General features: G+C 44.2%; 7 protein-coding genes across 7 annotated transcripts; 1 reads left to right on the top strand and 6 right to left on the bottom strand.

The window, feature by feature from the left end:
* Positions 1 to 12: 12 nt before the first annotated feature.
* On the bottom strand, positions 13 to 429 carry MRPL38 (mitochondrial 54S ribosomal protein uL14m; the record flags this gene model as incomplete). The annotated part of the gene is made up of 1 exon (XM_022606803.1): positions 13 to 429. The coding sequence occupies one exon, from the start codon at positions 427 to 429 to the stop codon at positions 13 to 15; it is 417 nt and encodes a 138-aa protein (XP_022463462.1).
* A 249-nt stretch (positions 430 to 678) lies between these two features.
* On the bottom strand, positions 679 to 3,003 carry NNK1 (protein kinase NNK1; the record flags this gene model as incomplete). The annotated part of the gene is made up of 1 exon (XM_022606802.1): positions 679 to 3,003. One exon carries the CDS (start codon positions 3,001 to 3,003, stop codon positions 679 to 681), a length of 2,325 nt encoding a protein of 774 aa, XP_022463461.1.
* Positions 3,004 to 3,534: 531 nt separating this feature from the next.
* Positions 3,535 to 4,593, bottom strand: ERG20 (bifunctional (2E,6E)-farnesyl diphosphate synthase/dimethylallyltranstransferase; the record flags this gene model as incomplete). The annotated part of the gene is made up of 1 exon (XM_022606801.1): positions 3,535 to 4,593. The coding sequence occupies one exon, from the start codon at positions 4,591 to 4,593 to the stop codon at positions 3,535 to 3,537; it is 1,059 nt and encodes a 352-aa protein (XP_022463460.1).
* A 285-nt stretch (positions 4,594 to 4,878) lies between these two features.
* On the bottom strand, positions 4,879 to 6,120 carry EBP2 (Ebp2p; the record flags this gene model as incomplete). The annotated part of the gene is made up of 1 exon (XM_022606800.1): positions 4,879 to 6,120. The coding sequence occupies one exon, from the start codon at positions 6,118 to 6,120 to the stop codon at positions 4,879 to 4,881; it is 1,242 nt and encodes a 413-aa protein (XP_022463459.1).
* A 216-nt stretch (positions 6,121 to 6,336) lies between these two features.
* SNU114 (U5 snRNP GTPase SNU114) lies at positions 6,337 to 9,150 on the bottom strand (the record flags this gene model as incomplete). The annotated part of the gene is made up of 1 exon (XM_022606799.1): positions 6,337 to 9,150. One exon carries the CDS (start codon positions 9,148 to 9,150, stop codon positions 6,337 to 6,339), a length of 2,814 nt encoding a protein of 937 aa, XP_022463458.1.
* An 846-nt stretch (positions 9,151 to 9,996) lies between these two features.
* On the top strand, positions 9,997 to 12,141 carry TPO5 (Tpo5p; the record flags this gene model as incomplete). The annotated part of the gene is made up of 1 exon (XM_022606798.1): positions 9,997 to 12,141. The coding sequence occupies one exon, from the start codon at positions 9,997 to 9,999 to the stop codon at positions 12,139 to 12,141; it is 2,145 nt and encodes a 714-aa protein (XP_022463457.1).
* Positions 12,142 to 12,350: 209 nt separating this feature from the next.
* Positions 12,351 to 14,039, bottom strand: ZRT3 (Zn(2+) transporter ZRT3; the record flags this gene model as incomplete). The annotated part of the gene is made up of 1 exon (XM_022606796.1): positions 12,351 to 14,039. One exon carries the CDS (start codon positions 14,037 to 14,039, stop codon positions 12,351 to 12,353), a length of 1,689 nt encoding a protein of 562 aa, XP_022463456.1.
* Between the last annotated feature and the right edge of the window lie 3,622 nt (positions 14,040 to 17,661).

Below are 17,661 nucleotides of genomic sequence, written 5' to 3'. Positions count from 1 at the left end.
CATTTAACACCCTCACACGACTTTGCTAGCCAGAGAACATATCTTTTTAAAACCCTTATCTAACAATTCCCTTCCAACAACTCCATCGTTTACAGCTATTCTGGTCCCCAAGGGCTCTCCGGTATTCTTATTTATCAAAACACAAGCATTATCACCAAAACTAATGTTAGAACCATCCTTTCTGTACCCGTTTTTCTGCTTTGTACGAACAATAACAGCATGAACAATGTCACCCTTCTTGACACGATTGGTGTTTACTGTACCGGTAATATTCTGACTCAAAGGTTTCGCCTTCTGTATCACACATACGATCTTATTACCTATGCCTCCGGAAGACATTGGAGATCCCTTTTTCAATACTTTGATGCATTCAGCTAATTGGGCACCAGAGTTATCTATAACTTTCAGCATGGTTTTTAAATATATCATGATGTAGGTGACCTCGCGTTGGCCGAACCGTTCGAGGTTATCTGTTTGGAAACTTTGGGTTTTTTAGGAGCCGTGACGCTGTAGCAACTTTGACCATCTTTTGCAAAAATAATAAATAAAAAATGAAGTCAGAAGAAAAAAAATGCAATATCGAATATCAGGTTTATATAAAATGAATGTTACCAATTAAATGCTATGCAGGTGTCGCATATGTAGATAATAAAGACATATCAAGTATGATCATGTTGTTCAAATCTCTAATAATTTCAGCAATGTCCGTTCAACCCTGGAAACGCTCCATCGTTTGTCCATATCGACTTCCAAACAACCTGTTACTATACGACGCAAATCAGAGTACTCGGTTTCCGAGCAAGCTGACCTCAACAGTTCTTTGTCATACCTTCCACTCTCTATCAATGTTTTCAATTTCGACTCCATGGAGTGTTTGAAAGGCAATCTTCCCAGAAGCATGGTGTACAGCATTACACCAAAGGCCCAAACGTCAGATTTGATCGTCATATAGTTGTCAGATAGAATTTCCGGGGACGCGTAAGGTAATGAACCAATATGCGACGCACTATCCGCGTCGGTTTTACCATTCCGCGGTTTCAAGTCTTTGAAGAAAAAGCTCATACCAAAGTCGCAAAGAACGAGCTTCCACTGGGCTGGGTCGTCACTATTCATCTTGTTTATCAGACAATTTTCTAGTTTGATATCACCGTGCACAATGGTTTTACCGTGTAAGTATCTTAGACACTGTATCAGCTGGAAGGATAATATAGTGGATATTCTACAGCGTCGGGTGCACGAAATTTTTGTGTGAGAGAAATCATCCCAGGTCAACACCGTGTCGTAAAGTGTACCACCTGTAACGAGTTCCGTAAGGCAATACATGGCGTAGTTATTGTCCAGTTGATATTCCAGCAACGGCAAAATATTCTCGTGATTCATCTCTTTCCAAATGTTGATTTCTCTGAATACTTGTTTCTTGATTTGAGTGCTGCCCTTAAACTTTATAATCTTGATAGCTCTGCAAATATCAGTATGGTTATCAGTACACTCCCGTATCACACCCCATGCACCAAATCCGATAATCTTGCCTAATGTATGGTTGAATAACATCATTCCCTTTTCGTCCGGTCTAGCAGACGTTCCCATTGAATTGCTACCTGCGTTGCTCCTTAATGATGAATTCTTGTCATCAACGCTAATAAAGGAGCTGACCGATGGAGAAAACGTGCTAAGATACTGCGATGCAACTGAGCCGTGTCTTGCTCTATTGTCAAAATGTGTCACGGGTTTGACATCAGTGGTGTCATTGTTTCGACAGTTAGCTAGTGAAAGATTGCTCTTGGATTTTTGTAACATGAATTTTTTGACCAGGGACATCATGCCTTTGTAGTTATCCTTTTTCTCCTCTGGCAGGTTCCTGATTGTCTCCTTTTTCCTCTGTGAATACGGTAGACTAAGAAAATTTTCCGGCAGTTTCTTTATTACTCCGAGAATCTCCTCGGTGGAAAATATTAAGTTATTCTCTTGATTTAGAAGATTGAGTTGCGATTGTCCAAAAGAAGATGAGGAAACGGATGTAGACGCCTCAGATTGGGGCAAGGACGTCGGAATAGGGGTTCTCCTTTTCAATGAGTGCCTTGGTGGTGCAGATGATTTCAGAATCAACGAGTTGAAGGCTGGTCGGAGACTGTTGTTCATCCTGTTGCTTGAATATGAAACTCTTCTTTCAATCTCTAAAGCTGAAGGAGGAGTTATTAATTCTCTGAGATTGGGAAGTGGAATAGGGTCCACCTGTGCGTGAGAGGAGCTTAAAAGAATGGAATCTTCTCCCTTCGGGCTTTCTGTGCTGTTGCTAGACGGCTGTATTTGAGTGTTGTATTGGTCATTCAGTAGCGAAAATCCTGAGCGCCCTCCCATATCAGTTGGGCTTTCCTCATCAGTGCTTTGACTCCAGGCTGAAGAATGCCTAGTCAAAGTGTTTTTATCGATGCTGATGCCTGTTTTCGGTAGCGACTCCCGCCTTGTCTGTAGCAGTTTGTTGAGCAATGCAGTTGATTTCTCGTTTCGGCTATCCCTTCTCTTTGATGTAGATTCCTCCTTATCGGTGGAGTCATCTGACTCCCATGATTTCACAACTGCGCGGTAATCGAGATCTGGAATATATTCATCTTGAACCGAGAAGAAATCGATCCCCTTAACTTTCGAAAGCTTTACCCTTTCCAGCTCACCAGAATGTCGTCTCTTTCTCATCAAAAAATTCTCCATCGAACTGGTACTGCTGCTGTTTGAATTGTAGAGTATCGGGTCGTCGGCAATGCTGCTCCCGAGATTCCACTCATTCAACTTATTGAACTTGCTCAGTTCCCCACGAGCAGAGAAAGTCTTGTCCAGACGACCGCTCGACATATTCTTCCTGCTGGTTTCCACCCATTTGTCGTTTATACGGGAAAGCGTCTCTGTATCCGCCTGCAAGGTTATGTCACTCTCTCCAAGTTTTGAGTCACCCACTCTACCACCTGTATGCTGGCCACTAGCACATTTTTCCTCGCCATGTGTACCCATGGTTAAAATGTATTTCAACCCTCAACAGATTCCCACCCTTGACGGTTCCAAAATAAATCTTCTTCAACCCGTAAGAGAGCCTATCAGTAACACAAAGATGCGCTACTTATTGAAGAAGAGCAGGGGAAAAAGAAAAAGAAAACAAACCGACTGTTTCTCTCTTCTAGAGTCCCTTACACAAAGGATACGATGATAAAGTTACACTAAACGGCACAAAAGACCAGTTTAACCAGTCCTAGACACCTGATCAGCAGCCTACAAGTTGCAAGTATCACAAACTGGATCTCAGTTGCGATGAGCTTCTGTTGCATTTCTTTTGTTTAATTTCTTTTTTTCCTCTTTTGGCGGAGATAATAAGCTGGGGGAGGTGCACTCGAGAGAACAGTGACACAAAAGAGGTCCTCACTCGAGGAGTGATGCTATATCATTTGAGTCAGGACATTCCGGGTTCTTGGTATGATAATTGGTTAACCGTATATAAAGTGAAATGTTAGGTTTCCTGAATTATATATAGATATACTGGAAATCTACTTATTTGCTTCTCTTGTAGACTTTCTTGAAGAAAGCGGTCAACACGTCCTTCTTGAAGCCGCGAGATTCGTCTACCTTGGATATCAATGCAGTGATGTCCTTTGCAGTTTGTTCTTCGTAGGCGTGGTAGTAGTCGCCCAATTTCAGCTCGTCGTACAGTTTCTTGACACGGGCCTCGCATGTGGCATCCTTTTGGCCGTAGTTCTCGTCCAACAGTTTCCGTTGTTCAGGGGTCACAATCTCCAACGCTTTGTTAATCAACCAGGAGCACTTGTTGTCCTGGATATCGGTACCGATCTTTCCGATTTGTTCTGGGGTACCAAAGTTGTCCAAGTAGTCATCCTGGACCTGGAAGTATTCGCCCAATGGGATCAAGACGTCTCGAGCTTGTTGCAAGTCTTTAGGGTCCGTGATGCCGGCAACGTACATGGCCAGCGCAACAGGCAGGTAGAACGAATAATACGCGGTCTTGAATCTCACAATGAACGAGTGCTTGGCCAGCGAGAATTTGTTCAAATCGATGTGGTCCTCTGGTGCGGTGATCAAGTCCAACAATTGGCCCAACTCCGTCTGCAAAGTAACCTCGTGGAACAACTCTAGCAAGTCGACGTAGTACTTCTCTTGTTTGAAGTGGTTCTTCAATAGGGAATAAATGGCTGCCTCTAGCATGAACGCATCGTTGATAGCGATATCCCCGACGTTGGGCATCTTATACCAGCAAGGCTGGCCTCTTCTTGTAATGGACTGGTCCATCATGTCGTCTGCAACCAAGAAGTACGCTTGCAACAGCTCGATACACCACCCAAGAATCGCCAGTTTCTTGTATTCCTCGGTGGAAAGTTCGTCAATTGACGAAAACCCCTTCAGGATGGCATAAGTATCCACAACAGACAACCCACGGTTCAGTTTCCCACCTGGCGTATTGTGTTGCAACGAGCTTTCGTACCATGACACAGCCTCCGCAGGCATACCATAGTTGGTCAAAATGGATTTCAATTCCTCGACCAAACTTGGGAATTCAGCCAAAAATTTGTCTCTTGGGGTAGCAGTTCCAATCATTGTTTTGCGTGGTAGATGTTTCAGTAATGTGATGCTTGCAATTGACCTTCCAAACAACTCACAGCCACCAGCAAGAACGGTCCGGAGCCTCTTTATATACAAATCCGTCGCTTAAAGTTGCCCTTCGAGGGAATTAACGGATTCGAAGGAAGGAAAAAAAAGAAGAAAAACGTCAGCAGCAAAAAATTATGCACAAAGAAACATGTCGTTTAGTTGATGTAGTATACAGTTATTGATGGACGGATGGGTGAGGGAGTCTAGTTAGTAGGATATACGTACAATGCTTCAATGTCTTCTGCTGCGTTTGCTCTTGCCTGGTCTGCCCATTGGCTTCGATTTCTTGTTCGAGAAGCTGGAAGTGTCCATCGATGAGTCCGCGTCGTTCTTTCTCTTGAATCTCTTCATCCCACCTTGGCCGTACTTCGAGTTCTTAGCCGCTCGCTTACCACTCGCCTTGTAAGAGGACCATCTCTTGTCCTTGGTGTCCTCTGTGGCCTCCTCGACACCGACGTCGAAATCGTCGTTGTTGATCTCGTTTTGTTGTTTCTTCTTCTTCAACGACTTGATCTTCTCCAAAGTTTCCTTCTTCTCGAGCTGTCTCTTTTGCAAAGTGGCCACTTGCACTTGCTTCCCGAACTTCTTCAGTTGTCTCTGCTTTCTCGCGTCCTCGTGCGCCTTCTTCTCACTGGCCTCCTTCACCAATTTGCCTTTCAATTTATCCATATGCTCGTCACTCTTGACCATCTCGGCAAAATAGTCCAACGGTCTCAAAAATGGCACATGCAGTCTCTTCAAGTGAACACGGGCTTGCGACACAGCGTCTAGCGACTGCTTATAGAAGGCAAGCTCCCTCTCTGTATCATCGTAGATGTCCTTGATTTGAGCATCGGTGTCTTCGGAAGAGGTAACCGCTTGGTGCTCTTGGAAGGAGTGCTTCGCCCAGGGCAATTGCACACGTTCCAGGGCATGCTTCATTGCCTTGGTGTTATTTATGGTCAACTTATGGTGTGGCACAACGTCCGCGTCAGAGTCAAATTCGACATCAGATAATGGGACATCGATTTCCTCCTTTTCTTCATCTTCCTCATCGGATTTCTCGTTTTCATCATCATCGCCATCTTCAGACTCAGACTCGGATTCGGAACCGCTTTGAGCCAGTTTCTCCAAATCTAGACCCCTTTCCTCCTCATCCTCTTCATCTTCGTCCTCGTCTTCTTCAGCAGATGCAGTTTTGGATATTTTCTGTTCTTTCAATTGTTTCTTTAACTTTCTTTGTTCCTTCTTGGACAAAGCTTTACTTTTGTACTCCTCTGTCTCCTTTGGGGCAGCAGCTTCTGCAATGGTTTGCTCCCTTTCCAATTTCTCCGCCTCCTTTTTACCGACCAGATCATCGTGGGAAATAACTACAGGCTCGCTCTTCTTCAATTCAGCTTTCTTCTGCGTTTTCTTTTCCTCTTGCTCCTTCACGTACTTCTCCTTGGTTTTTTCATTAGCCAAAAGCTCTTTCAACTTATAACCCTTAGCCATCTTGCTCAATGTGGAATTGTCGTTTCAAATACGTAATGCGCTCCTTCAACACTAAAACTCAAAGATGAGATGGCATCGTTAACAGTGAAAATTTTTTTATTTTTGAAGTGCTCTTCTTTTTTTCTTCTGAATCTTGGGCATCGCAAAATTTTTCATTTGGAGAAAACGGGTAACAAACGGCAGGAGGCCCAACTGGGTATGTTCCGGAGAGCAACGTTATACCAGACCGTTGCCTTGTAGCTGTTCAAACAGCCCGCGATCAATGTACTTGGACAAACTAGGCCCGTCTGTGTCGGATACAAATCCGTCATTCGATAGACCCTTTCTGCGCCTCGTCTTCATAACAAAATCACGACTTAAGGACTCCCTAGGCGCGGGCTTCAACTTCGGGATCACCGCATCACTATTCATCACGTCCCCAGGTACACGCCTCCAAATTTCGTTCCAGAATTGTAACTGGCACATTGCTTGACCCCGCGTAGCCAATCTTAGATCTGTTTCGAATCCGAAGGACTCGATCACTGGTAGTTGGCCTCTAACCTCCAAGAATGGGGTTCCCCCGATGGGCAGAGTACGGTATATTCTACCACCCCTTCTTTTAGCGAATAGTTCGTCAACCACAATCTGCAGCTCTCTGTTGACTACAATATCAACTTGGTAGACTGGTTCCAGGAGACATGGTTTCGCTGTCAGAAGGGCAATGTAACAGGCCTTTCTGATCATTGGGATTAGTTGATTACCAACTGTTTGTACCATGTCTGCATCGTCCAGCGAACCATTGACGGTGAAGCTGAGTAGCTTAAACTGAACACCAAATATATTTTCCTCGCATAGGGGGCCTTCCTTCACCGCCCAGTAAAAACCTTGCTTAATTTGTTCTTTGAAGTTGTTCAATAAGTCGCGGTCTGTTTCGTCTGGTATAGTGTCATCTATAAAAACATTTGTGTTGTAAAAAAACCAAACGTTCCGTGCAGCTAAAGAATCCCATCCGTAATTTTTCCTCAATAATTTAGATAGTTCCCTTACGTTTGATTCCTTCTCGAATAATGCGGGATCCAATTTACCTTGACCAACATCTTTGATAAAATTTAGATCCAACGGTTCAGCGCCAATACTTATTGTGATTTTATCATTTGACATGGTAATGGGGATTGCAGCAAATGATTCACTGGCACAACTTTCACGAAAGATAGTCATTGGATCAGATATTTTGATTTCCATCTTTGCATAATTGATCCGGAGATCATATAGTAGGCAATCCATGTACAGTTCGCCAGAACCAATGATAACGTTCTCACCTGATTCCTCTATCTTAATCAACACACCAGGGTAGTACTTGTTGATCTTATTCAAAGCATCCATTAAGCGAGGGAGATCCTTTGAATTCAACGGTTCCAGTACCATTTTGAAACTGGGAATATTTATGTAGTCAATTTTCGGTAAGAACAGCTCATGGTGGTCGGACAAAGATTGCTTTGAAGAAAATAGGGTACCCGACTTCTCGATTTGATGGGATATACCTTTTACTAAAACAATCTGACCAGGGTACGCCCTTTCACATTCCAGCACGTATCTACCACCCAAAATAGAAACTGTGTCAATAGCTACTTCTTTGTCCGCATTGTCATCTATTATGTCTGAATCTGAATCAACGACAAATATTTCAGAGCCTGTGACAAGTTGACCAGAGATTATTTTAACAAGACAATATTCGTCTCCTCCATAATCCAGAGTTTTCAATATGTGGGCGATCGTATTTGGAGATTTCAAATATGTGGGAGAACTGCACTGTTGTAAGGCCGAATGTATCCCGAGCTGTCTTTTCCCCATAAAGGTTTGGAAAACGTACTTCAGCAACGGTAATGGATCAGTAAAGTTCTCTGGGATTTTGGGGGGCAGTGGCATTATCGGTTTAAGTTTAGAAACCAGTATGTCAAGATCGTTGGTGGATAGCGTATGAGTTACGATTTTGTAGATCGGTTCCAGTACAAATGATTCGAAGTATTGTGTCCATAATGCTTTTGTAAACTGCTTTCGTCTTGATACGGCTATTTTGTCAATGTAGTGTTGCTTTGCAAATTGGGCCATGGTAAAGGAAAACCCAAGTAAACTGCTTGCAAATGCGACGTTATTCAGTTCTGGAGAGTACCTTGACTTTGTAAACGTGTTAAGCTTAGTTACCAGATGCAATAGTTTCAGATAGCAATCATGTGGTGATATTTTGAACTCTAGTATCAACCTATCGATTTTATTGATCACGAATATAATGTCCATTTTCCTTCTTTCACACTGTTTAATCAATTGTTCAACAACTGCAGTTACACCCTCGACAACATCAATGCATATCATTGCAATATCACACGCATCCAACGACACTGCGACTTCGTCCATAAAGTTGACGTGGCCTGGTGCATCCAGTAAATTTACTACTAACGATTTATCATTCAAGTCCTCTGCTAAAAACGTGAACCCATTCAACTTAATGGACACACCTCTTTCTATCTCTTGCTTAAGGGCATCCATATATTTCAGCTGCTTCCAACCTTGCTCCACGGATTTGCTAACACAGTTCAATCGCCTATGAGATTCGTATACAAACAAGTCTGTTAACGAAGTTTTCCCGGAATGTAAAGGTCCGATAACCGCCACATTCCTTATCCTTTCTGGTATCTGTAATAATGATAGCATATAATCTCTATCAAGAGTTGCCTTGGGTATATTTCTCCTTCCCTTTGTAAATAGAACATGTTCGGGTTTGGATACATTCGATTCTTGCGGCTTTACAAGTGGCTCGTCAAAAGACTGAATATTCTCCGTTTCTACCAGTACTTCTACGTCAGTACCATATTGTTTTGTGACTAATGCAGTTGTGTCCTCCTCCTCGTCATCATCATCAAACGGCAGCTCTAGTTCCTCATCATCTTCAAGAACACTTTGTTGGGCTTCCTCTGTGGGTAAATCTGTCTTTACAGTCTCGTTCAAGTCACCAATAAAGTTTCCAAACTCATCGTATAAATCCTCTTTATCCATTGGATAGATTTAGTTCCGAATGTTGAATCTGTAAGAGGATTCGCACCAGTGATTTTCATAGAATTAGCACTGTTAGGCCTCGATGTTAGCCAGGCTTTTTTTTCAATTGTTATTTTCAATTTTTCACTGCAATATCCACACTATCCCAGTTTCACATACAACTTGGAGCAAACAATTCTGTCCACCCACTGATATACCATTGGTGTCAACGCTGAACATCCTAGTTTTACCGCTCATGCACCCAATCACTATGTTGATTCCATCCCCGGGATGTAACTCGCACAAAAGTGGACAATGTAACACCGCTGCACTTGCAGTTTCTCCATTAGGCTAAGCTAACCAGCCGAATCCTCATACCATTGACAAGTGAACTACGTATCCTAGGTGCCAGCAGACCCGTACCCACTGCTTAAAGCGGCCGAACAGAGCCCCCCTCGAGGCCCCCCAGCGAGAGACTGCCTTCATCGCCAAGCCCTAATTCTTACCGAAACAAATTCCAAACCCTAAAATCCAGAAAAAAGAAAAAAATTTGAAATCACGTGACTGTTTTTACCCTTTTTTTTCTGCTGTTATAAATTTTATTACAACCTTCTAAGCCGGGAAGTGATGGCTTAGCAACTGCACCTTGAAAAAAGTTACCGAAGAATCACCAGCTCCATCCTCTCATCGGTTGAATAGAGTTGTGGGACCTGCAATAGTTTTGGATAAACATATACATACACATTTGAACAGGCTAAGTGGGAAACAGTCCTTTCCACAGAGAAAGAGAGGGGAGGAATTATTTGTCCGATATTATCAGCTGGTAAAGAACTGGACCCATTGGAATACTGGAGAGACAGGATTACCATGAGAGAATATAATCCCTTGGCTGACATTGGGACGCCATCTGCACGGGCGGAGGAGTTTTTCGATAATCTACATACCATCATACACGAGGATTCAGATGAGAACGAGCCCGAAATTGTAGAGCATTTCAAGTATGAACAGGAGCTGGATAAGTCGCTGTTGTCGAGAAGCTCGATCGTGGGGCTTGGATTTGGTTTGATGAGTCCCGTGCTGGGCATGTGTACGTCAATGGCTATTGGGTTGATCAACGGCGGGCCGGCAACCATCATGTGGGGGTTTCTTATCAGTGGTATCTGCATTTGGTTCTGCTCACTGTCACTGGGAGAGATTGTATCGAAGTTTCCCATGGAGATTCATGTGGGCAGTGCAATGTTAGCCCCAGCTTCGTTGAAACTTATATCATCGTGGTACACAGGATGGCTAATGCTCATAGGTAACTGGACAATGAGCACGAGTATCACTTTTGCCGGTGCACAGCTTACGATATCGCTGATACTGATGAATAACAATGATCTAATAAAGGATCCACACTTGGTCCTCTATACAGTCATTGTATTTTACCTTGTGGTCACAATAGTTGGGTTGATAAATTTGAAGTTTGCTAGGTTTATTGAAACGATCAATAAAGTTTGTGTCTATTGGATCCTTTACGCGGTCATATTCATAGATATTCTGTTACTGATATTCCACAAGGGCAAGTACAGATCGTTGAAGTACGCACTGACACATTTTGACAACAGTCGCTCAGGATATGGGAATTTTGTTATATCTTTCATCATTGGGTTCCAACAGTCAAATTTCACGTTGCAAGGGTTCAGTATGTTGCCTGCATTGGCGGATGAAGTTAGAGTCCCTGAAAAGGATATCCCCCGTGGTATGTCGAACGCTGTGCTACTCTCTGCGTTCTCAGGAATAATTTCCTTACTTCCAATCATGATCATTTTGCCTGATATGGACACTTTTATTTTCTACGATGGACGCGTTCTCCCCATCGTCAACATATTCACACAGTCAACAGATTCTGTCATCCTTTCAACGTTATTGGTACTTTTGATTCTAGGCAATTTGTTTTTCTCTGGGATTGGCTCCATCACAGCATCGTCGCGGTCGGTGTACAGTTTTAGCCGTGACCATGCCATCCCAGGTTACGATCTATGGACATTTGTTAAACCAGAATCCGAATCAAAAGTCCCTAAAAATTCGATCCTGTTGAGTATGCTCATTTCATATATCCTGGGACTGTTGGCATTGTTTTCCACTGCCGCTTTCAATGCGTTTATTGGAGCCGCCGTCCTGTGTCTGTGCTCAGCAACTTGTATCCCGTTGGTTTTGGTTCTTTTCAGAAGGAGAAGGATACTGAAGTCAGCTCCCGTCAAAATAAGGTATAAGCTCGGTTGGGGGATCAATATATTTTCCATTTGCTGGTTGCTACTGTCGATGTTTTCTGTTTGCCTCCCTACCAGAATCCCCGTCACGTTCAAGACGATGAACTATGCTCTTGTGGTGTACGTTGTCTGTTTGATCTCAATTACAGTGTTGTATTTCTTCTGGGGGAAGTCCAACTTCAGACTGCCCAAGGCAGATGGACAAGTTGCCAAGTACGAAATGGGATCTGATGTTGGGGGTTTGAGTGACGAAGGAGGCATTCAAGGAGCCGGTTTTCACACAATCGGGGCCACCATCAGCCCGGAAGAAGATGCGCCAGTCTATACGGTGGAACCTGAGGAACCAAAGATAGTTCCCTTTGACGTCATTCGTCACGACAATAACGAAACTGTGCTTTTGGAAGACAGGAACAAGATACGAACGGATAACTCAAGCAGTGTCGAACTTTCGGAAACTGATCTTCAGGGAACAGATGATTGGGGGGTGCCACTAAGTCTCACAGCGAGTCCCGTTGGGATTGGAATATACACGAAGCATGGGACCCAACTAGACACTATTCCACCCGCATCCCATGCAGAAGGCTCGACGGGGCTAAACAGTGACAGCAAAGGTTTACCACATTTTTTAAGCACTGCTTCACCCGAGGAGACAGTATTTGAACAGAGTGAATCGCCCGTCATAATTCCAGATAACCCATTTGACGACGGGGGCACGAATAATACATCTGGAAGCGATGACACTCGGAATGGAACCAGTTAAGCGTGATAGATTTGAGCTCAAAGTGCCGGAACATTGTAATAGTGCTTTTTGTTGTACTGAGAGCTCTATATAGAGAAAAATTTTATGTATCCGTATCTTCCTAGCCTTAGCTCAATACTTTTTACGAAGTTAAGAAGTGTGGTTACATACTAAAAGAACTAGCAAATACACTGCATAACATATATGTGTTCATAAATATGGATTTTTGTTTATTTGGCGTTAAATATTTGGCTAGCTAGGATCAACAAGACACCTGCGCAGCAGAATTTTAGGCATGTGGTACCGGAGCTATGGTTTTGTTTGATCTCTTCCGTTTCTTCTCCCTCGTGGTGGTGGTGACCGTCACTGAACCCAATACCAGTCTGAAACATCTGCAGTCCGATCACCAAAAGGAACCCAGCCGTCAAACTCAACAAGAAATCCATTTGTACGGTCGATTCGTCATGGTGTGGACGTCTCCTAAAGATCAAGTAACCTACCAGAGCACCCGTAGGTTGTGATCCACCGCCTAATATGACCGTCACCAATATGGAGAGCCACTTGTGTTGAAACACTGCGTACAGGGGTAAAGTCATGGCGAAACCTTCTACAAAATTGTGGATTGCCAGACTCAGGAATATGGAGAATCCGAGTGAGTCTGGGGTTTTGCTCTTGTTCGTGTAGAAAATGATGAACCCCTCTGGGAATTTGTGAAGCGTCAAGACGAGGCACGTCTGCATACCGATTGACAGTAATTTCGAGAAAGGTGTCTCAAAATGGTGGTGGTGGCGCCCCATCGAATGCTGCTGTGAGTGGTGGTGGATATGGTTCTGCGAAGTACGGTGGGACACCGCACGGTTGATATCATTTTCTGTCCCTGATAGTGAATTGTGTAGTGGTTCAGTTGTAGCTTCGCTCCCCAGAATGGTCACCGCATTTTGTTGGTCGAGTGGCTCCACTCCTAGGGAATGGATATCCGAAGTGGATCTTGACTCTGAGGCGTTGTCAAGTTCCAAATCGTGCTTGCTCTTCCCCGAGTAGAAATTCTGGCGGTACACTGAGAGGTTTTCCAGGTCGTAGCCGACAATGTTCTCAACGCAAGCGACACTGACCGCCTTATCGCGTGTCTTGGTGCCCATGTTGTTATCCGTCCGTTCTGTGTCGTCGTCATCATCATTCAGATCCGGAACGGAATGTGCCGGTTTCATAAATATGTCCTGTGCGGACAACGCGCTTGGGCGGTGCGCACAATGCAGATCCTCCGGGTTCAATGTTGGGGTGCATTCCCCGATGTCGCAGCATTCTCCGATGGAGTTGCTGCGCCGGAAGGTCAACAAGTCTATCAGCGACTTCTTCCTCTTGCTTGTCTGTTGCGGGTATTGGTTCGTAGTGGGCAGCAATGGGTCCACCTCAGATGCGGAGTCGCTATTGTCGTGTGCATGCTGGTCATTGAAGTTGTAGTCGCCCACAGATGTGACCGCCTGTCGATTGTTGCTGTGCGATGCGGCACTCTCTATACTGCCGTGTGTGTGACGGTGGCTGTTATTCCGTGAGCGGTGAGTGTGTTCTGGTTCGTCCTCTTCCCCATGGGCGCAGTGAACAAGCGATTCGCTGGCGTAGGCGTGCACCACGTAGTTGAGCATGAGACTCACACCAACACCAGAGAGCACCCCACCGAACACGGCGTACCTGTTTGTCTCATCAACTTTGGGGAGCATCATGTACAGCGACGTGGTCAGCATGGACCCTGCACTCAGCGAAAGCCCGTAGTTAACCAGCTTAGTGTTGCCCGTGAACCCATGATGCTTGCCGTTGAAGAGGAACGACATCAGGGGCACACAGAGCGCACCCGCAATGCACAGTGCAGACGATATCAGCGAAAACACCAACCATCTTGGGGTGTTGGTCAGATTTTCCATAACCGAGGCAGAGTAAAGCTGGAACAAATAAAATGGGGAAGAAAGTAGAAGCAGAAAGATGATAACGATGTATAGTACAAGTAATGGACCACTGTTCTCCGTCTAGCGCTCTCTCTTTCTTTCTCGTTATCTAGCACCTCAACCCAGATACCGTAAATATATACTTATATAAGTATCTGTCGGAAGGCAATAACCCTGTAATCCCAAACCTGTTGTCTAAACAAAGTACGCAGCCACGTTGATCTTATTGCGAAAGTTGCTGACACCTCTACGTGGGACCAAGAACATTCCTCCTTCATTCCCTTCTTCCTTTTTCTGTTTTACCTCTCGACAGCTGCTTCCAATATTCTCAAATAACCTTTTGGGTTATTTCCCATTATTATTATGCAATGCTATTGTTTACATTATGTGTGTGTGTGGTTCCTGCGAAGCCCTGATTTCGGATGGGACAAACCCTAAAGGGCCGCCGCCAGACACCGCGCCACAACTAGGGTTACCAGCTCCAAGAGAGTGTTGCCAGCTCCAATGACGGGCACGGCTGTAATGATACACCCACATTGCATCGTAGAGGGCAGATACGGGTTGTGTTGGAACACTTACGCGCTGTCCGGCAGAGCAATGTTCACAGTACTGTATGAGATAGGGTAACGGGTCATGAGTCCATTTGCAAAGGGAAGCTGCGATTTTGGCTTTCAAACCGGTAGACATACTATATTGACGCACAATGCTTTGCGGTGACTCACTTTACTGACCAACAAATAATCCCTTTTGGCTATATCAACCCAACTGGCCGGGTAGACCTCTTATGTAAGGGACGTGGGAGTTTATGTGGTCCTTAACCAGCAGCCCAGTTCTATTGAAGGACAATAAAGTATTATGTAAAACTACATGAAAATTACATTATCTACGATCGTATAAGAACTTTTTTAATAGAACAGTACTATTGTAATGAACATACTCTGATCTACATATCAACGTTGCCAGAAAAACGTAGATATGGTATTCTACTAAAAATTTATGGGATGGTTTAGCACCAGGAACATATGATGGAATTGTAGCGATGTTATCCAAACCTACACCTACACCTTAGGTCACAAAGACGTCCGCGCAGCCTAGGCAGTTCGTGTCCATCAAAACAGCAAACTATGCGAACAATGTGAGTAGAGCCACAAATATATGAGATAAACTGTTCAGCCTCACGTGAGGGGTGCCATTTGTAGAGGAAAGCACATATTCCATCTGACCGCAAAGCCACGCCGCCTGATAGCCGTACAGATCTCCAGCGTCTGTATAGTATCCGTTATTCTGACCGCAAGGAAGACTTGAAGAGTAAAGGATTGTACGGACCTGTGTGGTGGAATTGCCTGTTGCACCAACGAACGATGCAAGTAAAGTAAGCAGTGCAACAACCACACGAGACAAGCAGTTGCCTTTTAAACGTGGACTGCTGTTTTTTGTTCCATAACGCGCTAGAGCCTCTCCACAGGAATACAGATTGGGGATATCCGAAGGCCCCCCCCCGTAACACTCAATATAGTGGTACCAGCACATGGAAAGTAGCTCTGATACATACCAACATATGGACTATCTTTATCGGTAATCTTAGGTGGGATTGAATATGGTAATTGAGGGTAATCCGGATTATGTTTCATTTAGTTGTTGAACTGCTTGCTTCCGAAAAGCATGGCACACCAGAAAATGGGGCGGTCAGGTAGCAATATAAATTACGAAATTAAAAGTTTTCAAAGTGGCCGCAAAAGTTGAGGACTTTAATAGATTTTTGGACTCGTTCATGCTACCACTTTCCAACAATTTTGACAGGCAGCGCACTCCAACCAAAAAAACAAACAAGAAACTACTGGAAAGCACAGTGCTTGTATTAGACGATGCCGGCTTCCATTTTTTCTGACTGTGACTCCGCTGGGCAGGACTTTTTGGCACTTCCGAAGACGGCACGACGAAGTCGAGCGGCAAACGCAGGTTGAGATCTTGTTTATGTAACGAGTTTTGCAATTAGTCCGAAGAATAGAATTGCAGCTAAAAAAAATCTTCCGAAAAGTATTGTCCGAGAATACATGTTTTGTCACACTACCCATTTCCGTTTATGAACTACGGCCTTTTCACTGAGTAGCTAGCCTGGGCGTAGGTGACTCTGCCAGTTTGTTGAGATCTGAGCGGCATTCTTCGGGTGTATATTCTATGGTAGTGATAGTGAACTCACCCTAACTATCGTAAAATACACCTGTTGGCTTATGTTGAGATGTGCAATCAGAATATGATCATATCATACGGACCGTTCTGTAAGAAAAGTTTTTATACAAAAGATTGTCGTTGAGATAATCCTCTTGTACTTTTACATAACACTTCATGTACCTTTTAATAGAATCGAGCTTGTAAGTAACGGCTGCAGGGACCATACTGGTCCTTGCATCAGCAGCCTATTGGGACCTTTGGGTTGTTATAATTCAATAGGCATATCTGATGCTTCATAGAGTGACGTATCCGTTACTAATACATCAGATATTCCCACAAAAAGATTCCTAGAATTTAACAGGTTATAAGCCCTGAAGACGTTTCCACTGTTGCTACAATACAGAGATCTTAGCTCTGCTACAGGCTTCACTATGATACCAATATAGCTACCACTATTTCCGGTCCTCGAGAAGGGACAAGCGCGTGCCCACATGGCCGGCTTGGTCGCCCCAGGTAGGTGTCCATCTTTTTTTCACTTTTCATGAAAAATATATTTTTCTCGTGTGAAACTACAGTCTGCGTCTTATCACTTCACACGGAGAACCTTACTCGCTCTTCCTCGACTCATGGATTGGTCGTCGCCCTTCGCTGGGCTACGATTGGATAACTACCTAATGACATATGGTGCAATTTGTGATGTAGTAGCACTTGCATCATTATCTAAACAGGTAATACGTTATTACTCTCACACGGCGTTGAGCATGTCGTAGAAGACGACATCACAAGTGAAAGATATTACACTCGTGTTTACATAAGTACCAATGTGCGTATGTCCTCGTATGTCGCATTAAGAGGCTAAGGATCTATTATAGAGCGACTGTATCCATCAGTAAGTTATCTATATGTAACTGCACTTTATCACGAAATTGTAACAGGTCCTATTTAGAGTAGCGCGCGTGTGCTCTGAGCATGCTGACCACATGCCCCAGTCACGTGCTGGCTCTGCACCGGGGGACGAAGGCCGTAAACGGCATTCTTGCCTCGGTCTTCTATGCAAGCAGTTTCGTTCCCTGAGAAAAAGAAGAGGAAAGAAGGTGCGGGACAAGATTCAGTTTCTGCTGTCGATCGTTTGCAACAGTTGTGCAAGAGGTTGCTAGCACGGTGAGGTCAGCTGGGGTAAACGTTGTCGCACATCGGTACATGATATTGGGGCGCCAGTTGATCACTCAATTGCAGCAGAGCTCCAGCGGTGTCAGCTTACAAACACTCATCGCACTCTCTCTTTCTTTCTTTTTCTTCAACGTTACTTCCTCTGAGGTCATTTACTTATTTATTTAATTTCACCTCATCGTGACACCCCCTCCCCCCAACCTGCTGTCCATCACTACTCGGTCCTGGGTTTTGCGTTCTAACGCGTGCGTTGGTTTTA

The sequence above is a fragment of the Huiozyma naganishii genome, chromosome 3, assembly GCF_000348985.1.
Source record: "Huiozyma naganishii CBS 8797 chromosome 3, complete genome".
Taxonomy (NCBI): Eukaryota; Fungi; Ascomycota; class Saccharomycetes; order Saccharomycetales; family Saccharomycetaceae; genus Huiozyma; species Huiozyma naganishii.
Note: the sequence above shows the minus strand (reverse complement) of the source record. Positions and strands in the feature narration are given on the sequence as shown.